Consider the following 16,558-nt stretch of genomic DNA (forward strand, 5'->3'; position numbering starts at 1 on the left):
CACTTCTGAGAAATAAGGATCATCTTAAAAGTTCTTAAACTGAATAAAGCCCTGCAAGGTTAATCAGTAATGAGACAGACTTGAGGGAAAAAACGTGTCTTGAAAACAGCATATTTATATTTTATTTTATAAAAATGAGCATTTCAACAGAAAAAGTTACTATCCAGGTGATCTGTGGAAATCCTAGATGAGCCCCAGTCATTGTGGCAATCCCGCTCCAGTCTTATGTTTTCTGCAGAGAACTGCAAACACGCCAGCTGACCAGATTATCGGTGTTTAAAAAAACCCAAACACCTATCCACAGAGCTCCTTTAGAGGAGCACACAGTTATTTCTTGGCATAAGTGATTTTCATGGCGTGAGACGGAGTGATCTTGAATCCCTGCAGAGCGTCTCGAGCGGCCCCAGCTTGATTCTCGTTTTCAAACTCCACGAAGGCGATGTCATGGCGCCCCGGCACTAAGCGTACCTCCTTGAATCCAGGAAACCTTTGAAAGAAGGTGAGAGTCAAAAACACCTCTGAGCTCGCTGATACATCTCTCTTCAGTAGCTTCTCATCAGAAGCATCTACTAGAGCAAGAGTTGGTACTAATGAAAGAGTTAAACTGAAGGGTTTTGCACGTTCTACCCTTAGGACTATGCCTCAATTAAGGAATATTATGTGGAAGCAGTTTAACCGGTGCTGTACACATACAGAAGCAATCTGGCCAGTTTTAAAACTGCTCCTGCTGTCCTAAAGACTTCAGTATTACAGTCACCAGCTTAAATCCAGTGCAAATTGATAGCAGATAAATTACACAGTCAACACCAGCTACAAAAACGATCGGATCTGCTTTCTGAACCAAGTCATCAGAACTGACATCTGTGACCTTGGCAGTAAGACAAACAACTGAAACACCTTCAGAAGAAACACTTGTTTCTAAAAAGTGAGCTTGCCAACTGAGAAACCACACACACAGCTTACAGAAGAATTCAAAAAAGAAATCATTTCTATTTGAAACTTACTGATTAAATAACATGGACAGCATCATCTCATTTGTTTCCTCAGGCAAATTATTAAGGAAAAGGATATAGTTTGGTGGGTTGTCAGGCACCTGCAACAACAGGAGATCAAAGCTTAGAAGACTGTAAATAGTTGCACACAGCCCCTTTGCATCTGTCTACATGATTATTTGAACCAAGACCCACATTTCTTTCATTTCGCTCACAACATTTTATCTGGGCTTCACCACAGGCAGAGCCCCTGCAGTCTTTTACAAGGATATATTAATTTGGAGAGGTTCTTACTTCCACAAAAATCACAATACCATACTGTCTTAGATGTCACATTTCAACTCAACTAGTCAAGAGCTGACACTGCAGTACCCTTCACATCCAGGTGCCAAAGCAGTGGCTGCAGTGCTCTCCAAGAAAAGTGCATGGCAGTGGTAGAATGCATGAAAGATTCACATCCTTTTGGAAAGCACTGGGAAGCCAACACCTGCTCACCTGCAGTACTGCCAAAATACTGAATATTTCTGGGCAATCAAAACTCACAAACCCCAAAACTCTGTGGTTTTATTACACAGCTCAATTAAAATTTCTTAATTAGAAACCCCTTTGGATTTAGAGCTTTAGTCTTTTAACAGATTTGCCTGCTAATATGAATTTGTAGCCACCCACCACGGACAAGGCTGAATAGTCATCTGGTGATACTGGAATCTTCAAGTAATTGAATACATTATAAAAATAAACTGGACACCCCAACTTCAAACATCCCCAAAGCAGTGCCAAATCAGAAACCTCAGCAGAACAATCTCCTTCTACTTCCAGGTAGTGCCATTAGAAAATAAACTTGTGACGTTCAAAGAAATACCCAAACACTCAGTGTTGTGCTTTGATGCAAAATGACATACACGTATCAAAAAATGCCTGAAAATCCGGGGAGCAAGACCTTTTCCCCTGTTGATTATGTATGCAGTGGCACTACTCAAGAAAGATGCAGGAAAGATAATTCTTCTATGGTAGCTGCTCTCCTGCAAATCCTGGCTCTTTACCACTTTCACTTCTAACATGAATCATTTAGAAGGTCACTGAGCAGACAAGATGAATGAAGTGTAGGGAGCTGCTCCTACAGCTCCACACAATCCTTTGGAAAATAAGACGCTAGTGAGAAAAAAGAAAACGTGAGCAGAGAACCCCCAAACTCATGAAATAAAGCTCTCAGGCAGGAATTTTGGCATCCTGTGTTGTCTTCCTTTTCCTTATTCACTGCTAGAACAAAGTAAGTTAAAGGGAATTTATTGGCAATGAAAGAAACTGAGAATCCTTCAACTGATACTAAGCACAGTCCAGATCTAAGAATCCAGTTTGATTGGGTAGCGCTGCTGTTTTTTTGTACAGTAAAGAGAAACTGCAGATTCCCATCTCCTGTCAACCAGATATACCAAAAAAGGGATCTGTTTTTTTTGTTTACTGTCATGCAGCTGTTAGACAAATGTCTCATAGGACAAAAACAAAGCTGTAAAATATATCCTCAAGTTTCCATGCGTAACAAATTATTATTCACAGAGAATATTATGAGCATTAGTACTTTTAGTGATCAAAATAAAAAAAACATTACCTGATTCTGTGGTGTAGTCCCCGGGGCATTGGCTGAATTCTGTGTTGCTCCCTAGCAAATAAGTACAAAATAGTTTTACAAAGATGTTCCACTAGAAATAAACAGGTACACATCACCATGTTTCTCTACAGTTTGAGCAAAGGAGGAAAAAAAAAGGAACAGCAAGGACTGCATAACCAGCCCCCTCCCCTCCAACTTCTAGTAAATGCTCAAGACCTCTGGATAATCAACAGACACCAATTCAGGACTTAAAAAGTAACAAAAGACAACATCAAGTCCTAAAAAATATATTTAGAATAGCTTTTGTGTGGTTTTGTTTTTATTTTTCTAAACAGAGAAGAAGCTTACCTGGATAACCTTTTTATTTGGTGCATTTGCTGACTGCTCCAGAGTTTTGGCTTTTTTCTTTTCCTTCCTTTTTTCCTTATCAGCAAAGGTCCCACGCATTTTAGAGATGATATCGGAATCTGTTTTTGCATACTGAATACGCTTTGTAAAAGAAAAAAGAAAAACAGAGCATATTCTGCAATTAATAACACAGAACATTTTGCACCACTCACACTAACTGTGTATTTACACTTTTTTTTTTTCCTTTCAGGAACCTTTTACATTTAAACATTGTTATAAAGTGTAGATACACTTACGGAATAACCAATTTTCATAGTTACCTCTGAACACAATTACAGAAGTCTAAAAAAAAACCCCTAATACGGAAATTACTAACTTTAACTCATTGAAATCAGAACTCCATTTATCTCACAGTATCTCTTTAATATCTCTCAAGGTAGAATGTACAGAGAGATACATTTGAGCTACACAGAGGACATCTGAGAAAACTGGCTCTAGCTTCTATTAAAACTGTGAGGTTTCAACCCCATTTTAAGGGGAGTTAAAATTTGACAGCGATTTCTCAGATATCTGCAGAAATGTAAATTCAGCAAAACTCAAACTTCTTAAACAGAAAAGGCAAGAATCCACCTTAATCCTAACGGGATTGCATAAATGCTGCTGTTCTTTTGACAAAGGCCTCCCACCGCTGAACGTTAAGTAGATGCAGGTATAACTACACCAGTGTGCAGCATTATTATTCATGCACACAATCCTATTGTTTTTCCTATCAGAGACTGCCTCAATTCAAAACTACACAGGAGCTTAAGATTTTTTTAATGCTTTTGTTTAGTGCTTAGAGTATACAGGCTGCAGGCAATGTTTGAAGAGGGAAGTACATTTGAAAGCTTATGAAGCTTTAATGTTTTTATTTCTTACTGAGTTCTGCTGAGCACAAAACTCCTGAAGGATAAATGTGGGACTGAGCTTGCAAAGTTCTGTGTTAAGGATTTAATGAGAGAACCTGAAGGTGTTAAGGCAAACAGCTCATGGCTCAGCAGCACAACTGCCCTCCTCAGTGCTCAAAGCCATGAGCTGAGAGCCAGCAGTAATGTACCCACCCACTGCTGATGTATCTGCATCTATCACTGCACCTCATCAACAGCTGCAGGCTTAAGAGATGCCTAATTATCCAAGCAGGCAAGAACAAAGCACATCAATTCTGCATGTTATGAAGTACATTACTAAATAATGTTCCATCAACCAGCACTGTATTTGTTTCATTGAAGTTATACTGAAGTACAGTTACTTGGTTTGGTGACCTGCAGTCAAGCAGAACTAGCCATCAGCCTAAAAGGAATCACTGGTCACATCTGGAAAGCAGACTGGAGATCTTCACCCTCCTCACTGTTACCCCAAAAAGGAAGCATCACATTCTAGCTATTCATTACAAATCTAAGAGTAGTTAATGTTACTCTACGTGAAGTAACTGAAAACTAATCCAGTGTCAATAATATTACAGAATGAATTCAACCGGTTCAATGGAAGACACGAGGAGTAAAATGAAAGTATTTAAGATCTTGAAAACTTTAATCCAGCATAGAAAAACCAAAAGCCCCCCATTAAGAAATCCAAATTCAAAGTGTGTGTGTGTTGTAACTGCAATCTCTTCAGCATCCCTCCAGCTTGCACAAATGCAGATACTCTCCAGGATGCGAAGTGACTGAGTAATCCTTTGGTAACAACTACATACCACAGTTCCTTCCAAAACACTGTATCACACCATCAGAGAATTTTCTTTCTTTACACAGGTAACAAAGTAACTTACCATGGGTTTCCCATAAAAAGGGAAGCCTTGTAGCTGTCTCAAAGCATTGGTAGATGATCCAAGTTCTTTAAATATCACAAATGCCTGTCCTCTCATCTTCATGGTTTTTAAAGCCACAATGTCGACCACATGACCAAACTGTGAGAACAAAGCATAGAGGGATCTCTTCAGCTCTGGGGACCAAAGGAAAAAACAGATTACTACAGGTTACACGCCAATTTCCACTTCCACCGAGTCTGCTGTCCTTTGGGAACAATGTTTTTTACGAGCTTTAGCTCACACAGGTAACACATGAGTTTGTCAAAACTGTCACACGGGTACAAGTTTATCTGTCCAGGTTTTCTAAGCTGGTGTGCAACATTTGGCTTCACACCTCAAGGATTCAGGCAGTGAAGAAGTTGTAGTGCCATCCAGTCCACCATTCTGAGGGAGTAACGATTACACACAGGGATGTAAAAATGTATTTTCATACATGTGTGCACACACACTCCCTCACACAATCAAGTACGATGTGTGACAGCCGTCCTGCACTAATCACAGAAAATCCAAAGTGAAACAAGCAGCAGTAAAGAGATACAATGTAAAACAAGAATGCAGCAAAACAGTGACTACCTAAAGGCTAATTAAAGTTGGAAATTTTGGTTGTATCTGTTTAATTGATTTGCTCGCTCACATGAAGCATTTTTTCATGTTCTGGATCTAAGTGATTTTTGTATGAGACTACTGCAGCCTACAGCTGCAATGGATTTTATACTTTAATTATTTACAATCACCTGAATACATGCCAAATTAAACCCTAGTCCTATCCAAATCAAGCTAAATAAAAAATCTGTACTGTGCAATCATTCTAACACAAAACCCTTACATTTAAACTATTTTAGCAATGCAAGAACGCTGCCTCTCCTTTATTGCTGTTGACACTTGGTATTACCAGTCCACTGTCACTTTCTCCCCCTGCTCCTGACTGAGCATAGTGTGGTATTTTTTTAATTAACAAAAGGTTTTCTATCAAAACACTTTCCCTAAAAATTGTTGATGCAAGTTCAGGAGGCCACCGAGTTGATTAGAGGGATGGAGCACCTCTCCTATGAGGAAAGGCTGAGACTTTTGGGGTTGTTCAGCCTGGAAAAGAGAAGACTTGGGAGTGCCTTAACTATGGCCTTCCTGAAATACCTGAAGGGAGCCTACAAGATGGAGAGGGATTATTTACAAGGGCTTGGAGCGACAGGACAATGGGGAACGGCTTCAAACTGAGAGGAGGCTTAGCTGTGATATTGGGGAAGTATTCTTTACTGTCAGGATGGTGAGGCACTCAACAGGTTGAAGACTCCCCATCCCTGAAAGCGTCCAAGACTGAGCTGCAGGGAGATCTGAGCAACCTGATCTAGCGGAAGGTGCATTTAATTCCTTGAACAACTGTTCCATTAGGAGAGGCGTTTGCCGAGAGCTCGGCCCTTCAGAGACCTCCGGGAGCTCCTAAAAGCCGCTCTGTAAGACAAGTGCCACGTGCAATTGCCTGCCCGGGCCCCACTGGACAACCTCCCCTTTCCAGAGGCGAACCGCCGGCCGCGCGTACCTTCCTTCTTGATCTTGTCATTGATGTTGTTGATGTAGATGGTGTGGTTCGGCCTGATGTCCATTCTCGGCGGCAACTAGCCTGCGGGCAGAGCACACAGGGGAGGCGTTAGCGACTCCCGGCCGCGACAACTCCTAAAGCCGGCCGCACCTCCCAGCCGCGGGCAGCGGCACCGCCAGCCCGGCGGGCTCCTTTCTCTGTCTGCGCAGGCCGCACACCCGCCCCGCTCCTGCCCTTCCCGGGCGGGCCACAGCTGCCACGGCGGGACAGGAACTGCAGGGAGCGGAACCCCGAGGCAGCCCCTCCTTGCGCCCACCTGGCTCCGAGATGCTCAGAGAGCCCCTCACCTCCCCTCACGTCCCCTGCCCGCCGCCGGCCTCGATGGCGCCCGTCCCGTCCCGTCCCGTCCCGCCCCGGCGGGGCGCAGCGCAGGCGGCAAAGCCGCTCCCAGAGCGCTCGATAGCGCCGAGCGCCGATAGCGCCGATGGCATGAGGGGGAGAAAACGGGGAGAAAAAGCCACATAAGGATAAATTGTCGGCCGAGATGGGCATTTCTTGCGCCGGGTTTTGGCTCGGTCCTGGCCTAATAGAGTAAAAAGCAAAGAGAAGTGTGTGTTTGGTGGGGTTTTTGTTTTTTTTTTCCTCTTCGCGGCAACTCGGGAAAGCCTGGAATGGTTTGGGTTGGAAGCACCTTAAAGGTCATCCAGTGTGATAAACGCCAATCACTTGTTTTAAAATTTTAAAAGCTTAATAGTAAATAAGATTGTTATAAAAATAGAATTAGAGTAAAAAAATTGAACAGTTTTAGAGTTAGGACAATACAAGACAATAAAAACAAAGTTACAGACGTCTGGGTGCCTCTCCCGAGCCACAAGCTCTGAAGAAGGACCCCTGTTAACAAAGAATTATCTCTTAAAAGCAATAGCCTGTTGAATATTCATACAATTCATACATAATGCATAAATTCCATTCTAACTAAGAATTGTCTCTGGTTAGTATCACTTTTTTTCCTTTAATCTCTATGGCGTCTACCAGGCTGAGAGAAGCAGGAGGAGCTGGTCTCTTCTGATAAGAAAGTAGTAAATTCTTTCTTCTTTGAAAGATTTACATTTTCCTGTGGTTGGTACATAAAAACTACACTTTAACTACAAAACTACATTCACCATACTATCAAAATATTAATACCACATTAACAATTAGCACAACATAACACATATAGTAAATATCTTGCGTAGAGCCATATAATATGCACTTTTCACATCCAGTAAAACCACCCTCCTGTGGGCATAACTTAGGAGACGTTTGCGGAACATTTTAACAAACAAAGGTATAACTTGACATTGAAATGGGTAATTAATCTTTAGAAGCTTTATTTCCTACAATGAACGCCCGTGCCACAGCTTCTCTGGGCAGCCCGTGCCTCACCATCCTCACAGTGAAGTATTTCTTCTCAATATCTGGTCTCAGCCTGCTCTCTTTCAGTTTGAATCCATCCCCTCTTGTCCTGTCACTCCGTAACCTTGTAAACGATTGCTCTCCAGATTTCTATTTATTTATAAGGCCTTATTTATTAGACCTCTCCTCATAAATTAAACCCTTTCTGAAAGGTCACAGTTAGGTCGCACCAGAGCCTCCTCCTCCTCTCCAGGCTGAACAATTCCAATTCCCTCATCCTCTCCTGGTAGCAGAGGAATCTCCATCCATCCTGCAAACCACCTTTGTGTCCCTTCTGAGAGGAATGACAAGATTTGTCTTTACAAACAAGCCCTGGGTCTGCTGGTAGATGAAAACTAGCACTGAGAGTAAGAGAAACAATGGGAAGGATTCTACTGATTGATGGATGGAAAAGAAACACTTGCCTTCACAAACAAACCGTAGGTTTGTTTATAAATGAAATTGGATATTGAAAGATGAAAGTAACAATGGGGACAACCCATAAATCCCATAAGAATTAAAAATTAGGGGGGGTTATACATTAAAAGGGGAAACTTAGGCATTTTGGGAAGTCTATGCCTCTCAAGTACCTCAGCCAATGGGGGAAGAGAGAGGGAAATGCGGCCGGGAAATTGGGATAAAAAGGAGGCTGCATCCTCCGAAAATCTGAGAGACCCCAGGGGAAATGCCCCATGGAAATGTCCTCTGTCTCCTTTTTGGACATAAACCTCTGGTGTTCGTGGATTAATTTTCCTTACACTTCTCTGGACTCTCCCCACGAGTCCCCATGTCCTTCCTGGGCTGGGGATCCCAGAGCTGGATGCAGCGCTGCAGAACGCAGAAACTTCAGAATGTCTGTAAACATTCCTTAGGTAATATTTGTTTTCAGTTCCAGTATTGAAAAGGTAGGTTTTTTTTTTTTTTTTTTTTTTTTTTTTTTTTTTTTTTTTGAGTGTAGTTTCTTGAAGGTGCTTTGAAAACAACTGCAAGCAGTGCTGCCTCAGAACAAACAGCAGAGATCGAGGTTGGAGCCCTTGAATTTTTTTGAATAATTTTGGAGGCTGCATGACTTCATTTCTATTAATTATTTTTTCAGAAAGAAACAGTTTGAAGTTGCAAAAGTTTACATATAGAAAAGGAGTCCTTGCAGGGGAACTGCTTCATAATCAATGAAGTAGTTTTTGCTTAGGCTATAAATTATATTGGGGCAGGCCATCTCTTTGTAAAGAAGCAGGAATATTAGGTAGAGTTCTTGGTTCAGTAATATTTCAGGAAAAAAAAAATGAACATTATTACAGATTCCAGAGAATGTAGGAAATAAATCAAGAAAAACATGGATTATTTTTTATTAAATCCAGGCAGATAAAGGAATTGGTCTCACAGAATCAAAAATCTTGACATTTTATAAATTGTTTTTTAAAATAAAAGTCCTTCAACTGCCCACAGAGAAGACACTCTAAAAAAAACAAATACAAAAACCTGTCAACCTGACACAAAGTAAGGAAGAATTAATGGCTTCTATATTTCATCCAGCACAGCACGCCACACTTATACATGCTCAGAATCACTTTAAGGACAGCTAATTTACTCTTGCAGAATTTGAATCCAAAAAGGCAGAAAAAAAGGCATCTTTCCAGCTCCTCAGATGGGATTTCAGAGGTGACACTCATTCCTCCTTGCTTCCCTAAGGTTTATTTGGATTACTTCTGTTTCCTTGATCCCCAAACAGAGGTATAATGCTCTCATATTCACTGAAATGGTCATTTATGTTAGTTATTTAAGTCCCTGAAGGCTTCAAGTATTGTAAAAATGACTTCAAATTTATTAGAAAGAGTACCTGCAGCCCCTAAATAACCAGTTATGATTCAGCACCAATATAATGGGCTGGGAACACCCTTTCAGCTTGGATGGGTACCTGGAGAAACAAAACAAAGGGCACAGGGTTCTTTAAAGCAACTTTGCAGCCACCACTTCCCCCCTCCTGCCCTTTGCTTAATGTCAGGGGAACCCAGCATTTCATTGTTATTGCTGCTGTTTATTATGAGTCCTCTAATAAAGTCAAGGGGGGGTTATTTCTTCATCTTCCTTGTCTACACTCAACAAAGTTCCCCGAGGTATAAATAACCCAGAGCTGTGTACGGTGGAAGCATCACAGCTTCATGCCCTCCTCACGGCCTTGATTGGGTCCACACACGGTGATGCTTCACAGTTTTCATGGCTGTTACTTCCCGTAGGAAGACTGTGGGATAAGCAAAGTGACTCCAGTGTATCAGTATAGAAATATTTTCATCTCAGTTGAACCCACATGGTGGAAAGGAACACAAGTGCAAATGTTTCGTGGCAGGGCTGGATTTGTCTGCAGTGTTTTTGCTGTGGCCTTTGACCGATCTCTTCTGCTGTGTCAGGGAGAAGGTAATACAAAATCACTAAACATTGGAGCACGGACAGACAATGAACAAAGTGACAGGAAATAAGGAAATCTCCTAGCAAGTACAAACTGAGCACTTGCAAAGTCAGTATACACGAAGGCTCACATCAAAAACAGAAAATGTTCTTTGCTGGGTGAACAACTTGGCGATCTATATTCACTTGAAAGGTGTGAGAGGGAAGGAATTGCTCCCTATAAATCAGGATTAGCTGAGCAGTTGGACTAGCTGCTGTTGCCCAAAGCTGAGGAGTCCACAGGGATTTACAGATCATTGTTTGCTGGCTCTTCATACGTGATCTCTGCAAAGTAACAAAGCAGAGAGAATGGACAATGCAGGACAAATTTCGTATTGATTAGAGCTTGGCAAAGCTTCACTCGAACCACCTGAATTAATTGTGACCACTCAGAAAATGAACCTGGCTGGCCCCGTTTGGGGGACAATAAAACACCCAGTAGTAGGCAGGGAGACAAACAAAAACGCCACACAGAAGGGGGGAAAATGCACTGCACTTCATTTAATAAGGCTGTTTTGTAACCACTAAAAAGATGTTAGACTGTATTGCTGCTTGATCTGAAAGAAAAGAACCTCCACACATTCAGCTGACATTTATTACTGGCAGTTTATACTCTTGATTATTTAATACGCTGCTTTTACCATTGCTTTTATTCTTTTATCTGTTATGCAAGCGTGTATTTTTTTCCTCTTATACAATTTTTAGCTTATTTTTATATTTTTCTAATGTGTTTTTGCTATTCCTTGACAGCTTATTGCACATCTCCCAGAGTCCTCTATAAAGTTTTCAGCAGGCTTTAATCAGTTTGCCCAGTGCATTGGTGGGGGTTGCCCTGCTTGCATGTTTGGCTGCTGCAGTGTGTCAGCTCCAGTGCTCACCGGGGTGACCCAGTCCTTGGCCGATTTTTAAGCAAATGTTGCTACTTCTGTGATTTCCCAGCACCCCTGTTCTTTCTCTCCCACTATAACACCTCTCTGGCATGGCAGAGCTGATCCCTTTCCTTCTTTTTCGTGCTCCTGTGATCTGTGGTACAAGATACTCTCACGCTGGTGCCAAAACTTCTGACTTTCCTCTCTTACCCCTGGAGTTTATCTCAGCACCACAAGCTGTCTCCCTCCTTGCATCTTTACCCCGTGTTTGTCCTTTCATATCACTGAAAACCTCAGGGGAAAAAAAATCCACATTAGAAATTCACTACTTTCTTTTCCATCTCCAAAACTTCAGAGGAGTTTTTAATCTCTGACTTGCAGGTCAGAGGTCCTGTCTGGCTGTTGAAAGCCTCCTGGATCTCCTGCAATGTGCTCTGCTCTCTCCCTCTCTCGCTTATTGTTCCTTCCTCCATCTTTCCTACATGGCCCAATATTTCTTCCTCCTTCTTCTAAGCTGCTGCTGCTGCACCAGTCAGACTTTCTAACCCCTTGCCCTGGCCCCTTGTTGTTCTCATTCCTCCTCTTTCTTGAGAAAATTGAACACGTAATAGTTTCTGGTTTGCTATAAAACCACCCCTCGAACCTGACTCTCCATTCAAATGTCACCTCATCTCTCAGTTGATCTCTGCACTGCTGGGGACATCACTTTTATGCCTTCTTTCTTCATCCTCTCCTTTCTCCAGCCCCATGGCATCTCTTTTTGTCCTGCTTCTCAGCTGTCATGTCATGTCAGTGTTTGATAGCCTTCCACCCTATCCTCTTTGACCACCTCCAACACTCAATCATCCTCTAAATTTCTTTTGTCCTGGCTTTGTTTCTCTGACCCTGGTTCTTCCTGCACACCTCTGGATTGTAAACATGGGGTCTTTCTGTCTCTCACTTTCCCTTTTTTGCTCTCCTTTTCCCAGGTCAGGTTCAGGTTGTTCATCTGTGAGATCTCGCTTACCATTAATGCTAATTGCTTGTCAGGTGATGATTTCACTGTCACATCTCATTTCTTATCACTTCCTCTTTTTGGAGACAATACATTGTCTATAGGAGTCATGCCAAAGTTGAGGTGTTTTCTTCTGTGTCTTGGCAAATGGGTTTTTTTTGGCTTGTCAACAGCTTAATGGCTTGAATGAAGCTATGTTCATACAGCATTTTAAACAGTGTCTCCATCCTGGGTGTAGTTTTGGCACTGACAGCACCAAATAAAATATTTATTTCATAGAATCACAGAATTTTTTGGTTGGAAGGAACCCTAGAAATCATCTCCTTTGAACCCCCTGCCATTGGCAGAGGCACCTTCCAGCAGACTAGGCTGCTCAGAGCTCCAACCTGGTCTTGAACACCTCCAGGGATGGGGCATCCACAACTTCTCTGGGCAACCTGTTCCAGTGTCCTGCTACCCTCAGAGTAAAGAAGTCCCTCATGCTAAGCTGGAGCTTCTTGTGGTTTAGGTTGTGGTGATTGCTCCTTGCCCTGTCACCGGGAACCCTTGAAAAGAGTCTGGCAGCCTCCTCTTGGCGCAGTGATATTTGTCTGTATTGATGAGATTCGTGTTTGTATTGATGAGATGCCAGCAGGACACTGGAACAGGTTGCCCATGGTGGGCAGAGTCTCCCTCTCTGGAGATATTCCACGCCCACCTGGATGTGTTCCTGTGTCACCTGCTCTGGGTGACCCTGCCTTGAACTGGGTGATCTTCAAAGGTCCCTTCCAACCCTAACAATTCTGTGATATATGTAGAAACATATAGATACACATAGATAATAATGACAGATAGATACGTAGATAAATAGAAATACAAAGCTCTCTTCTCCATATATAGATATATATTATATATATGCTCTCTCTATTAAATATATATAACCCCATATATAGAAAGGTCTCTCTATGTATAATGGGGAGTAATATATTTATAGAAGGCTATCTATCTATCTATCTATCTATCTATCTATCTGCATATGTGCATATATAAACAAGTGGTTTCCTGAAAAGAGGTTGTAGCCAGGTGAGGGTTGACCCCTTTGCAGTCTTAAGCCACAGCAGGGGAAGTTCATGTTGGACTTCAGGAAGTTTCTTCACAGAAGGGATGATTAGAGAGTGGAATGAGCTGCCCACGGAGTCACCGTCCCTGGAGGTGTTTAAGGGAAGACTGGACCTGCCCTGGTGTGGTTGACACAGTGGTGTTTAGCCAAAGGTTGGACTCGATGATCTCATTTTCCAACCGAAATGAATCTGAGATTCTGTGATATATGTATATATATACACGTGTGTGTGTGTGTATATATATACACATATGTATGCGTAGGAGCATGCACTTCTCCAATAAATATACCGCGGTGGATGGCCCTATGGAGAAATTCCCACATGCCCACCACAGCCTCCTTAAAGCTCCCCTTCCCGGCCTTCCTCCTCCTCCCGTGTCCGCTCCTCCTCCTCCTCCCGCCCCGCCCCAGCGCGGCCGGGCAGGCGAACGGCGCGGGGCGTTATGTCCTTGCGCGGCCGCCGTAGGGCCCGCTGGGGCAGGGCGGCGGTCGCCATAGCGACACGGCCTATGCTGGGGGCGGCCTCGCTCGGTGCCGGCGGCGGGCGGGGCGCGGCGGCGGCGGCGGCGGCGGGCGGGGACAGCTCGGACCGGCGGGGATGAGCCATGGCCTCCGTGAAGGTGGCCGTGCGAGTGCGGCCAATGAACCGCAGGTGAGTGAGGGGCCGCCGCGGCCTTCTTCTTCGCTCCGGGAGCGGTGTCGCTCACGAGGGGTGCGAGGAGAGCCGTGTCCCGGCTCTGCGGGCGGTGACAGCCACGGTGGAGGCGGAGCCCTGCCGGGAATTCGGGGGCTCCCGGCGCTCGGCTGAGCCGCTCTGCCCAGCAGGAGCGGCTGCTGGGAGCGCTTCTCCTCCCCGGGAGGTTGGGAAGTGGTTCCCGGGTGAAGCGGAGAGGAGCGGGTGTTTGCGTGGGAAGTTCACTCTGTCATGGGCTGAAGCACTGCTTTGGTCCCTCTGTACTGACGGAAAAGTTACTCTGGTGAAGGCAGAAAACTCTTTTGAGAGGAGGGACCTGCCAAGGATATATAGTCAGGCTTCCAAAATGTGAAAGAAACCTACTTTATCCGGAAACAGCAGCCTTTTCTACCTGCTTGAGTGAGAGAAATTGTTGTCTAGTTCATTTGGAGCCATTATGGTTAAAGGTTATCAGCTTATGCTCAAAATATGTATATATCTATCTATATAGATACATAGATAGGTCTATATATATAAACCAGGCAGTTTGTTTATTTATTGTATGGACAGGAGTTCACCACCCACTTCCCGAGGTGTGTCTGGGAAATAAACAGCATTTTTCTTTCATGAAATGTGCACGATAGAGTTAATGGTCTAATTTAAGAACCATATGTGGAAAACGATCCGATTCTACTGCCGGTGCTCTCCCTCTTCCCTTGTTCTGAAGCGATGCAGCCAGTTCAAAGGAAAAGTGGTTTAAAGCACGGGCAGCCCATCAGGCTCCCACTGTTCCTCTCACTTGATCTGATTCAGGTGTATTTTCACGTTCTGAAAGCCGCTCAATATCTTGTTGTTTTCAGTGAGGGAAAGACAAACCTTATGAAAATAGAGCTGATGAAGGTAGGAAGGGGAAAATACCGCAGGTTGGTTTTGAATAATTCAGGCGGATGGAGCTGAGTGGTTGGGGGTTGGTGAATAATCTTGTCACACCCTCTTGCATCCCCCCTGCCGTCTCCCTCGGGTCTAACTATATGGTTCTTAAACGTTTTAAAATTTATTCCGTATACACACTCCACTTTTCCTCCAAGAATCTCTGACAGCAGCTAGCACAGGTCTTCAGGATATTAATAAGACTTGTTATGTGCAATGTTTAGGTAAGCATGGAGAAGTTTTTGCTGGAGGACTGTACCTGTGATCTACTAAGAGACAAAAGAGGCACAGAAACGGAAAGCACATGGCAGAAGAGAAGGCTGGTAATTGTGATAGGCAGTGGAAGCACAGACCTGTAACCTGTGAGTGGAAGCTTGCAAGTGTAAGGAAGGTCAAGGAATATCAGAGACTCTGGACCTGGTGTGTCTACTGGATGGGGCTGGACCTGAGCATTCCAAGAAAATGATGAAAACGGTTGGTGGTACAATGGAAAAGGGCAAACCTAAGAGCAGGGCAGACCACCTGGTGTGGTCCAAGGGGCAAGCTGAGGAAATGGTCTTTGTCACAGCTGTGTGGCAACAAGCAAGCTTGCTCAGAAACCTTGTGTCTGACTGCAGACTGAAGAGCCTACGAGTTTAAGTTGCTAAAACCTTTGAGTTTATGGGATGATGTTAGATGTTTATGAAACATTATAAGGAAGCTGGATTTAGTGCCCTGGGATGTTGTTTGTTTGTTTGTTTTCCCAGAGGCACGGTTGTGTTTGGTGTGGGACCCAGCACTGGGATCACTGGTGTTCCTCTCTATCAGTCACTGCTGGGCTCCTGCTGTGTTTTGTGAAAGTGAGATCCTAAGCCTGAGAGGATCCAATGGCTTTTCCTATAGCAGTAGGAAAGGCATGGTGAACTGTAAGCCAGGAGCAGCAGTCATATTTTTCTTAGTGGTTTCTCAGAATTGTTAAGAGTTGGAAGTTGCAACTGGAGATCATCTAGTCCACTCCCTGTGCCAAGGCAGGGATACCTTGGCAAGTGTTCCTTGCACATGTCTTCCATCAGCTGTGCTCGCTTTGCCTTTTTGGGTCCCTGGAGAATTTTACAGAGGAAAGGTCTTTCTGCCCATTCAAAGGAACTTTACAACCATGTGTTCTTTCTCCAGCATTTAATTTCAAAATCCTTAACATGATGCCGTATGGAGGTAAATTTAATTAAATTTGCTTTGGTTTGTTTGAAGTTTAATAATATAATGCAGTTTATTTCATGAGTCACTTTTAATTAGTGAAGGCACAGGTGATGAATGGTTATAGGAAGACTCCTACATTAGGGAGCAGTTGGACCATGTGGTGTCACAGCACTACTAATTGTGTAATACGTCATGAACATGGATTTTGGAATGAAGCCTGATGGGGAGAGGGTGCTTTAAGGATTATTTACTGTTCCATTGCTTAGCTAACACTTTTCTTCTTCTTCTTCTGTAATTTATTTTTAGTCTTTGTTTGCTCTGACTTCACCTGAAAGAATTTGTTCATTTCAGTGGTGGTGTTAAAAGTCCTTAACAATTCTTGGAGTATCATCCCAAATTGTGTTACAGATATTACACTGAAATCTTTTGTCTGTATCTCTGCATAATGTAATAAAAGTATGTCTAATGGCTTTACAGTTACTGCTTTGAAACCGGTGGTAGCATGAGCTTATGAAGTTCAGTTGCTTGGTGAGTCTCCAGCTGTTATTTGGTTTCTGTCATTCAACACTGAATTGCCACGACAGCCTTTAAGTCTGTCATGTGCTTATA

The 16,558-nt window shown here is 43.3% G+C and overlaps 2 protein-coding genes across 5 annotated transcripts in view; one reads left to right on the forward strand and one right to left on the reverse strand.

Moving 5' to 3' along the window:
- Nucleotides 1-95: 95 nt before the first annotated feature.
- Nucleotides 96-6,755, reverse strand: SNRPB2 (small nuclear ribonucleoprotein polypeptide B2). 4 transcript variants are annotated; one of them, XM_040060368.2, is made up of 7 exons: nucleotides 6,680-6,755; nucleotides 6,333-6,413; nucleotides 4,757-4,929; nucleotides 2,950-3,090; nucleotides 2,602-2,652; nucleotides 1,005-1,093; nucleotides 96-487 (listed from the first exon to the last, which is right to left on the reverse strand). In XM_040060368.2, exons 2-7 carry the CDS (start codon nucleotides 6,394-6,396, stop codon nucleotides 328-330), a joined length of 678 nt encoding a protein of 225 aa, XP_039916302.1. In that variant the 5' UTR covers nucleotides 6,397-6,413; nucleotides 6,680-6,755; the 3' UTR covers nucleotides 96-327. The 4 variants fall into 4 exon arrangements, with proteins under 4 accessions (XP_039916302.1, XP_039916304.1, XP_039916306.1 ...); XM_040060370.2 differs by having other exon boundaries at nucleotides 4,757-4,894; nucleotides 6,680-6,743; XM_040060372.2 differs by having other exon boundaries at nucleotides 4,757-4,894; nucleotides 6,649-6,737.
- A 6,990-nt stretch (nucleotides 6,756-13,745) lies between these two features.
- The window catches only part of KIF16B (kinesin family member 16B), a 130,461-nt gene continuing 127,648 nt past the window's right edge, over nucleotides 13,746-16,558 (forward strand). The window contains exon 1 of the mRNA XM_040060679.2: nucleotides 13,746-13,822. Coding sequence (XP_039916613.1) covers nucleotides 13,776-13,822 — 47 coding nt within the window. The 5' untranslated portion in view covers nucleotides 13,746-13,775. The remainder of the gene's footprint in view (nucleotides 13,823-16,558) is intronic.

The sequence above is a fragment of the Hirundo rustica genome, chromosome 3 (assembly GCF_015227805.2).
Source record: "Hirundo rustica isolate bHirRus1 chromosome 3, bHirRus1.pri.v3, whole genome shotgun sequence".
Taxonomy (NCBI): domain Eukaryota; kingdom Metazoa; phylum Chordata; class Aves; order Passeriformes; family Hirundinidae; genus Hirundo; species Hirundo rustica.